Source organism: Camelina sativa, chromosome 12, assembly GCF_000633955.1.
Source record: "Camelina sativa cultivar DH55 chromosome 12, Cs, whole genome shotgun sequence".
In the NCBI taxonomy this organism is placed as follows: Eukaryota; Viridiplantae; Streptophyta; class Magnoliopsida; order Brassicales; family Brassicaceae; genus Camelina; species Camelina sativa.
Genome location: NC_025696.1, coordinates 9,756,099 through 9,766,322, shown reverse-complemented (window position 1 = coordinate 9,766,322; position 10,224 = coordinate 9,756,099). Strand labels below are relative to the sequence as shown.

At 31.3% G+C, this 10,224-nt stretch overlaps 2 protein-coding genes and 1 pseudogene across 2 annotated transcripts; all 3 read right to left on the bottom strand.

The window, feature by feature from the left end:
* LOC109127918 lies at nt 3-1,694 on the bottom strand (annotated as a pseudogene).
* Nucleotides 4,370-5,500, bottom strand: LOC104731127. The gene is made up of 3 exons (XM_010450399.2): nt 5,365-5,500; nt 4,894-5,000; nt 4,370-4,795 (listed from the first exon to the last, which is right to left on the bottom strand). The coding sequence occupies exons 2-3, from the start codon at nt 4,955-4,957 to the stop codon at nt 4,599-4,601; spliced, it is 261 nt and encodes an 86-aa protein (XP_010448701.1). The 5' UTR covers nt 4,958-5,000; nt 5,365-5,500; the 3' UTR covers nt 4,370-4,598.
* On the bottom strand, nt 8,900-9,625 carry LOC104731126 (protein SPIRAL1-like 5; the record flags this gene model as incomplete). Its single annotated transcript, XM_010450398.2, is given in 2 exon segments — nt 8,900-9,195; nt 9,341-9,625. Coding segments are annotated over 2 exon segments (306 nt in total). The 3' UTR covers nt 8,900-9,111.

The following is a 10,224-nucleotide window of genomic DNA, read 5'->3' as shown; positions in this document are numbered from 1 at the left end:
GGAACACCAAGTTCAGCCATACAAGCTTGCATGCGATCATCTGAACCATACAAAGCAGGATACCTCTGTATACACCGATCTTGCATCTTACTCAAAGCTTTAGCCAATGGATAGCTAATAGCAAAACCACCTCCACCATAAGCCATACCATACGAGAAAAAAATGTTCTGTAAATGAGATTCCGACAAGCTCCCAATGTAATACATCTGCTCATGGTCATACTTCCTCAACACTCTTATCAGATTATCAGTGACAAACACCGTATCATCATCACCCATCACAAACCACCTCACATTCTTCGGACCTAAACGAAGCATTTCAGACACAATCCTCGAAATCCGTAACGCCGAGCGTTGCCCTTGTTTGTTCGTGTAAGGAAACGAAGCAGTCCCGGCGGAGATTTTCACCGGAGGAAGAAGCTTATCGTCTTAGTCTTCGTTATCATCATCGTCATCATCATTAACACTCTTCTTCACCTCTTTATCTAACCAAACGTAGCCACGCATGTGTTTCGGTTTATACCAGATCTTGATATACTCTTTCCTCTGTTTCCATAGCTTAGATGACGCAGCGATCCCAAACACGACGTGGTTAAGATCCGTAGGCTCATCAACCCCTGTTTCTTCTTCTTCACGCCGCCGTGAAGCAGCAACAGAGGAGGAGGAAGGTAAAGAAGAGACGTTGGAGGAAACGTTGGTGGAGAGAGCAGAGACGGTGGTGAAAGGAGTTGAATCGTCACAGGAGCGTGAGGTGGAGACGAGTTTAAGCATGTAGATAATGTAAGTGAAGACAATGAAACAGATTAGCCAAACCATAAGTTTTGGACCGGGTCGGGTTAAAGACCACATTCCGGGTATTGAAGCACTCGATGAGCTTCGATCCCATATTGGTTTCTCCGACGAATCTTTCTGGTTACCTTTCACCCAAATTACAGAAAAAGTAAACAAAAAAGATCCAAAATTTGAAGAAATAAAACTAACCCTAGTGTGTGAATCTTTAGGAGAAGAAGGAAACAGAGTGTGTGTGTGTGTGTTCTTGAGCTTTGGATTCGTAATCCCAGAAGAGAAACGAACCGAAAAAAATGGATCTTTCTAGCTACAAAAGGGAAAGATCAATGAGAATGAGAATGTTGATGCCAGAGAAATCGAGAAAATAAGGGAAAGACAAAGTTTTTTTTTTTTTTTGTTTTTTTTCAATTTTTGTTGTTGTGAGCTTTCTTTCTCTCTATGGAAGACAGATAAAAGGTGAGAGAGAACGCAAAATACTCCCACTAGAAAGTAGAAACTCCATAAACGCAATTAAAAAATAAAAAAAGGTAAAATAATATTATTGAAAATTAATACAATGTGGTTGTTGTCTTTAATTAAAAAAAAAAAAAAATCAGATTTATTTCTAAATCTAAAGTATTTTGTTCATGTTTTTAATGGTGTTATTACCGTGTATAAAACTGAAAAGGTTTGTGTAAGAGGAAGCGGTCGGATCCATGAATGAGTTTATGGGTCCTGCTCTTTATCGTCTGCCCACGTGGGCCACTAGGAACTATCTACGTGTCACTTTCTGTCCTAAATTTAAAAGCTAAACGTTAAAGCTATGTCGTTTCATAGGTTCGTTTCTCAGATAATGAATAGTTATTTAGTAATAATTAGTGCTAATAAGAGGCTATTATTAACATTGGCTTCATCATCATCACTCATTTGTTTCGGTTGTGATTGTGATACTGTTCATGTTCAATGCTTATATTAGGTTCGTTCTATAGTTAAAAGGAAATACAATAGAAAGATAAGTAAGTTCAAATAATGAAATAAATACTGTTAGATTTGAGTCTCTCCACGTGTTTGTTATATTTCACTCTAGATTTGGTTCTCTTCTGTTGGAAATAACTAGGTATTCGCTTTAGACTGGTTATTTAAAATTTGGACATCTGCATCTAGAAAATTGAAAATCTAGCCTTAGATTTACTCATATCAACGTATTGATTGAGAATATGATGCCCATAAATGTACATTAATAGAACTTCAACATTATAACGCGTTAATGATCAGTGCAATCTTACTAATACTGTACATAGTATATTTATATATAATTATGCCAAGTAATAATATGTAAACATTTACTGTCCTTTGAAATTGCGGAAAATTAAAACTTGAGCTTTTAGATTAAAAGAAAACTAGGTAACACAACCCGCACTATGTGTGGTATTAAATAATTATTAAATATTTTTACTGTAATTTTTATTTACAAAATCTATAATATTTATCGGTAATTGGAATCTAAAATTCGATTGTGTATAATAATTAAAATTTAACCCGTGAGAATTATTATAATATTAATATTATATTATTATATCATATGAACAAAGAGTTCTTAAAATTCATTTTAAAAATTTTATGAAAATATAATTTAAGGATAATGTATAATTAAGTTAAAAAGAGAATATAAGAATTTAAATTTGGGTGTTAATTATATTTTTGGAAAACTGATGTAAATATTATTAGAAACTAATAACAAATAAAGGAAATAGTGTTTGGAGCTCTGTGAGTACGACACGTCATCATTTTGTGTGAGAATGTTTCTGTTTTTAATATATAGGGGATATATATATATATATTTACAAATTTATAAAGAATTTGTATAATAATTAAAATTTTACCCGTGAGAATTATTATAATATCAATATTATATTATCATATCATATGAACAAAGAGTTCTCAAAAATTCATTTTAAAGATTTTATGAAAATGTAATTTAAGGATACTGTATAAAAAGAGAATATAAGAATTTAAATTTGGGTGTTAATTATATTTTTGGAAAATTGATGTAAATATTGTTATAAACTAATGACAAATAAAGGAAATAGTGTATGGAGCTCTATGAGTGCCACACGTCATCATTTTGTGTGAGAATGTTTCTCTTTTAATATATAGAGGATATTAGACAATATCCCATATTGAGAGAAATAAGATTTTTGGGGCAATATAAATAATACATTAATCTCTCCACTCATTGCCAATTGGTTTTGGGTTGAATATACATGTTTACTAATATGGTATCAGAGCTTATGGTTAGGTCCAACAAGCATTTCACCACAAAAAATGGTTTCCCACCTATGTGGTCCATATAAGTGGTATGTCTTATCGTGGATTAAAAAATTCTCTCGATTGTGGGTTCACCCGTGGATGTCCAGTTCCATAAACTTCACGCTACAGATGTCTAATCCTGACGTAAGGGGGATGTATTAGATAATATCCCACATTGAAAGAAATAATATTTGTAGAGCAATATAAATAATATATTAATCCTTCTATTCATTGCAAATTAGTTTTGGGTTTGATATTCATGTTTTACTAATAGAAAATAAAGTGGAGAAATATGAAAGTAGAGCAATGATTAGTATGTTGTTGTTGGAGAAGGTGACTGATAATTGTAACCACTACTAATTTTGGTGTTTGACGTTTGTAAAAGGTGTATTAGATGTATTTGGTATGTTTTTGCTGTTAGCTCCATATGAATATGCTTGATTGGAAAAGGAATCCAATATCAAACTTCTCCCATAACCAACTCGTAAAGAATACGATTGGACTCTTTTTTGATTTGGTTCTTTGAATTTCAATAACTATGAACTAAAGAAGATAAATAAATAAGAAGGATTTGCCCCCATTAAATTATTTCATAACATTCTTCTTTGGATTCTTGATTAATACAGTTTTTTGTCCTCTTGTTAATTTGGTTAATCTTAAAATGGAATTATGAAATAAAATAATAAAAAGCTGCCTATACTACCTGCTCTATATTCTCTAATTATTATATTTAGAGATCTTTGGTCCCAGCATTAGGGGCTACAGGGATATCATATTCTATTGTCCACTTCACATCACATGATTTGGTTTATAAATAAATGTTCCCTAGCTATCATTGTTTGCTCCATTTTTTTTTTAATTTAAGTATTTAACAATTAGGCTCATAAGTTGATGGATCTGATTTAGGCCAAAGCCCATTAGCTCTGTATGAAACACTAAGCTCATACAGCTCAGCTCTGAATGAGATTGAGAGCACTTGTAAAATCATGACTCAGCTCTTACAGTTTAAGGTCAATCGTTTCTCCAACCTGCAGTAAGAGACAAAAACCAAGTGGCTTGCGGGAAACTGGTATTGGTTTGGTCGTTTGGAGCTAGGGCACATGCCAGCTACAACTTGCAAGTGGTTGCTACAAGATAAAATAGAGGAATATCTAATGGGCTTATTTATGTGTTTTGCTTGCATAAACAATGTAATTTTGATCTTCAGTCTTTATAAAATTGGTGGACAAAATCACTAGTGAATGGAACCATATCAGTTATTTACTTGATGCATATAAAGTATAAACTAGACATTAGTACAAAATTCATCATTTGATCACCATATAATTCACAAAGCACACATGATGCTTCTAAAATACCAAACCAAGTGATCGACTTAAAAACAGCACCAAACTACACAATGTCTACTAAACATCTTACAAGGGTTTATCACGCTAATTAAAGACTCGGTTATTACTTATCAGAGACGATTTATATTAAGAGATTCTTATTAAGAAAGAAAAGTTTGGCAGATGCATGCAACTAGCCATCTTCATCGTGGCTAGACCATGATTGAAGAAGGGAATACATGAGCAGTGGACCAACAAATGGTGAATAAGGCGGTGGTCTACTGAAGGCAACCATAGGCTCTACCGTTTCCTCGATCTTCTTCATAGTTTCTCTTTCCCTAATGTTCCCGTTCACAGGTTTCTTGGGTACAATGGTTCTTACCACTTTACCTGCTTCTCATAAAAACAGAGTCACTCTTTTCGTTTTCTTCCTCATGATAAATCAAAAATCATATGAAAATGTGGAATTTTAGATAAAACGAGTTTACCTTTTGATCCTGAGACCTGGAAGATCGGTTTGAGCTTGTCTATAAGAGCAGGAACACGTCGCATGAGGTTATGATCTATGTTGGTCTCTCTCTATAGCTTCACCTATCTGGAAACCAAATTCGTGAATGTCATGAAGCAAGCAAGAACAGTAGAGTAACGTATCTATCTAATCACTGCAACATCTGAGCAACTCTAAACCATCAACACAAATCAATGATTTATGTATAAATTCTTATCATCAAGAACTTCAAGAAACGATTGATTTTGCAACAGGAATCAAGAACTCATCAAGCAAAATAAGAGCAGGATAAAACATTAAACAACTGAAGTTAATCTTCCTAGTAATCTAAAAACAGAGCAAACTTGATTTTAAGCAAAAAATAAATTAAGATTATAAAGACAACAATAATCAAATGAGAAAAAATAATAATCAGAAATTGTGATCAACGTAAAAGAATACGACCACTTACCAGATTTATAAAAAACTGAGCAAAATCAAATGAGTGTCTCAATTTCTCCTTTTGCAAGAGCGTTTGCTTCAGACTGTGTAGATTTGTTCTAGTTGGGATAATTCAATGTCAGTCTTGGCAGAGGAAGGTTTGAGAAGGTCCGAGACTCTTGGGTTAAGTTACATAATTTTATAAAATAGCCTCTCACTTTTTCATTAATTCTTATTTGCCCCATATATTAAATATATATTTTCATACTGGTCCAGACATATATAGTCTAGGGATGTCAATCTGGCTGGTCCTGCCTGAAAGCCGTAAAGCCCACATATGTTTGAGTCCGGTCCAGTCTAACCCGAAATATTTCCAAACCTATATTTCAAAATCCGAGCCCGACCCTAATAGGGCTACAGAGTTTTTCGGGCTTTTCCGAGCTTATCTTACAAATCAAAAATTTCAAATTTATAAGTCTTGAAAACCATTGTTTAAAGGTGCATTATAAAACAAATCAATCAAAATTTTAATAATTTTATTATATAAAGTTGGGTTTTGAAAATTAGCCATTAACAAGATTTTGACATGTGTCAAATTATTAATTTCAGATTTTGACATGTATAAAAGTAAATATTTAATAGAAGAAATTTGATTACAACAAAAATCAAATATTTTGTTATAAAAAATATTAATAATAGAAAAAGATAATTATCAAAAACTACAGAATTTATTTAAAAAAATACAAAGTTTTTTAAAATAATTATAAGTAGATTATATATATATATATACATATTTCATAAAATTCGAAATTATAATATTATTTACTTATTTTTAATTTTAATTTATTAATTCTACAAAAAAATAGAAAAAGAATTAAGAAAAATATACAGTTAATTATTATTTCTAAATTTTGTAAATACTCACTTCTATATAAACATAGATCGTCTCACTTTTAAATAATTTATTTAAAATATTGCTTTCAACTTTGTTTATTTGGACAATTTTCTTTAATGGAAAGGTAAATTTTTCTTATTTTTTTAAACCAAAATTTTCTCCTACTTTCTTCTTTTTTCAGTTGGGAATAGGTAATAATTAATTTTCTTCTAATTTTTCAACCTTGATTGGTTGGTCATAAACCCTTCCTTTTTTTGCAAACATAATTGTTACCATTATTCATTCAATCCCAAAGTGAGATAATGAGCAGAAGCTCGTCAACCTAATGGATGGATAAAATAGGCTAATAAAACACAAGTTTACAATAAACATAGATAAATAGATTGGAAAAACATAAATCGTTGTTGATAGATCCATAGGAGCTCAAAGACTGTAACACCTACGTTTGTGGAAAGGTTTAAAAGAATTGATTTGGCCACATATGTCACTAAAATGCACTTATTTTTTTGGTCAAGAGTCCTGAGAGAACTTCATGATGAGTGACCTTCCTAGAAGTGATTGTTGGAACTGTGAAAGTAAGGACAAAACACAGGCAAAGATCATTTGTTGATTTGTAGGATCAGTAAACATGTTTTTAAAGCCTCTCAGACATAACAAACCGCTCATCGAATATGGGTCGGTCCACGGGCTGGGAATAGATATAAGGGCAACTTAGGAAGGTGGACCCATGGACTGAAAGTGGACATGTGCTCACTAAGCAAGGTGGCGGTTGAGGTATTACAGAGACAGAGGCTACATCATGGTGTGTCAAAGACATTTCTACGAATACATTGAGAAATTTAATATTAGTTACTATCAAAAGATTTTGTGACGTTAGAAAAAAGTTTTTAATTTCATTGGTTGTTGGAGAAAGCCATTTTGAGATAGCAAGAAGACGTGATCATGTTCTCTCCACACAGGTGTATGGCAGATTTGAGGTTCTCTCTATGGTGGAGAAGGTTGGACACAAGGTTATCTCCCCAAAAGAGGAAGGTGGAGGAGGTTAGACGCAAGGTTCTCTACATAAAGGATGAAAGCGGAACCGAGGTTTTCTCCATGGTGGTCATACATTATTGTGATGATACATCATTGATTAGTATATTATGTAATATATTTTTTATTCAAAATGTTGTTTGAGCCAACAATTTTAGTAATTAAAAAAACTATACATAAGTGAAAGTAAAATAGTTGGCTTAATGTGTTCATATAGACATTTTCAAGGTGGTGATAAAGAATATATTTGTAACACAAAGTATATTTAGGTGTAAAAAACCACACTTTTAAAAGTTATATAATTAAAAAAATTTGTAAATGGATATAAATCAGTGTATTATAACAAAATAAAATTTAGAAATAACATACAACAAATTTTAATATATTTTTGTCAAATTTAATTTAATTTATAAAACTTTAAATCCGCACATCGGGTGGGTCCTCATCTAGTTTATCTATAATCACTACAACCAACTTAATTTAAAAGAAAATTTTTATATCTAAATAAAAATTTTATACTTTAACCAAATAAAACAATATATAATTCATATAAAATATCATAGATAAAAAAATTATAAGTATTAAGTAAGGTTATTAAGTAAATATAAAATTTTTAAACTTTATCTAAAAATAAATAACTAATCAAATATTGCAATCAAACAAAAATATTAACAAAAAAATATAAATATATTTGTTAAAGAGCTTTTCAGGCTGGTTCAAGTCTAGTCGGACTAAGTCTGAAAAACTCTATAACCTGAATGGGCTGAGCCCAAGAAATCTGATTTTTATGGACATATATTTAAGTCTGACCTAATATTTTCCTGAGCTGAATCGGGTCAGCTTGTAGATTTTGACCCTAATTGAGATGTCTAAATAGTCTATTGATTTGCTGGTTTGATTTTTTTGATAAACTACATTTAAATGAAAACATTTCAAAGCTTTTTCAAATTTCTAAACAACTTGCATTAAACGTGGGGAGAGAAACAAGTTTCTTTAATAAAATTATCTTTATAAATTCAAGATTTCAAGTCCGTATCTGAATTATGTATGACAAGAGGGTCCAAAAAACTTAAAAGAGCACATCATTTATATTCTTGTTTAAAGGATTTAGGAAAGAAAACATTAGAACATAAAGGGCCATCATGAAGAAAGTATTTTAAACAAAAGACACATACAAAAACCTTGTTTGTTCTTAAATTTTTTTTTTTTTTAAATTGTCTTTATCTTTGTTTTTTTTTTTTCAAGACTCATTTATTGTACTCAAATTCACGGTTTAGTTTATTTTTGTTACTATATTTTAAGTTTATAATTTTGTGATATTTCAACACCACAGAAATAAAGGTCTAACTTTTATATTTTGCTTAGAACAGTCAAAATACTTTGATCAACCCTCATCTACTGTGACTATATTGATGTTGTAGATACAACGTAATTTCTTGTTGTAGATACAACGTAATTCCTTGTTGTAAATATCACGAATTGTCCGAGTTATATGATTTAGTTGCATACCCATGTGCAAAAGAAGAAGCTTCACTTTCCGAATTATTAAAAAGGAAGAAACTTCGCTTTGATCCAAATGCAAGCTCAAGGAGTGTCCAAATGTTCAATATATATTTATATATATATTACTGAAAATATCGACTAGAAAGTAGAAACCATTTATATATATTCCACAAGTGGAAAGAAATTAACTGCAAACTCAAACCACACATTCCGTACGTAAATATAATAAAATTACTAAACTGTAGAGATCTCGATAGGGATATCTCTACAATATATATTATATATAAAGATATAGTAAAAGCCGATCACTAGAGCAAGATACAAACCCTAGTTTTATATCTTCACAATTTATTCCTTTACTTTATCTCCGAACAAGTATCCAAGAGATGAGCCTCCACCAGGAACCGATTTCACTTTCGTCGTTGGACGATCCTGAAATTTTAATTCTTAGAACCCTTATTTAATCTGTTTTCTTAAATGTATATATTACATATATACCGGAAAAATCAAACCTGAAGAATCAAGAAAGAGATAGAGTTTAAAGAATTAAAGAATAAGAAGGAAAATAAAGACTTACGGTGACGAAGTTGCCGGAGTTTTGGCCCTGAACTCTTTGGTAGTTGTTGTTGTTAGAGATCTTGGGCTTCTGGTCAGCTCCATCTTCCTCGGTGGAATCTACGCCGTACGGTGGTGCAGGCTTTGGGGCTACCGGTTGAGGAGTTTTTGGAATCTCATCGTCTGACCCAAAAAGATAACCTAACGAGCTTTGTCCGCCTCCAGAGCTCCCACCTCGGCTCATTGTCCGATTGATAGATTATTTAATTTTTAACCAAACCCTAATTAATTAGCAAACAACTCGTTTCGTACGTACGACAGTTTTTGCAGGCAACACTGAGTACTAAACAATAAGTTATAAGAAAGAGATGCTTAAATAGAGGAGGCGGAGAGATTGTAAAGGATTGTGTAAGAGGTGTAAAGTATATAATACATACTCAAATCATCAAATTAGTGATTTTGGTAAGCTTTTAGAGATGATTTTAATCAATTTACAACATTTTGTTATATATTTTTTTCCTATAAAAATCACCTAAACCTTCATTTTCATTGATTTTTTTATAATTTTCACTAAAACTAAATATCTCTCTAAACACACCTTTAAAATAATACTGATATTGGTAAATATTTTATAAATCACCATTTGAATAATCTTAATTAGAAATATTGTAAAACAATTATCAAAATACCACATTTTTAGGTTTAGCAAGGGTTCAAAAACTAAAACATGTGGTAGTTTCAAATATTATGACCAATAGCATGATCAAAATTTTGAAGACTTTTTAAACATTCATAACTATTTAACATAAAATCTTCTTTTTTTGACAATATTTAACATAAATTCTGTGATCAGCACAATATATATATATATATAGTTGATGAACCCACTCAAACCTATATGTTCTC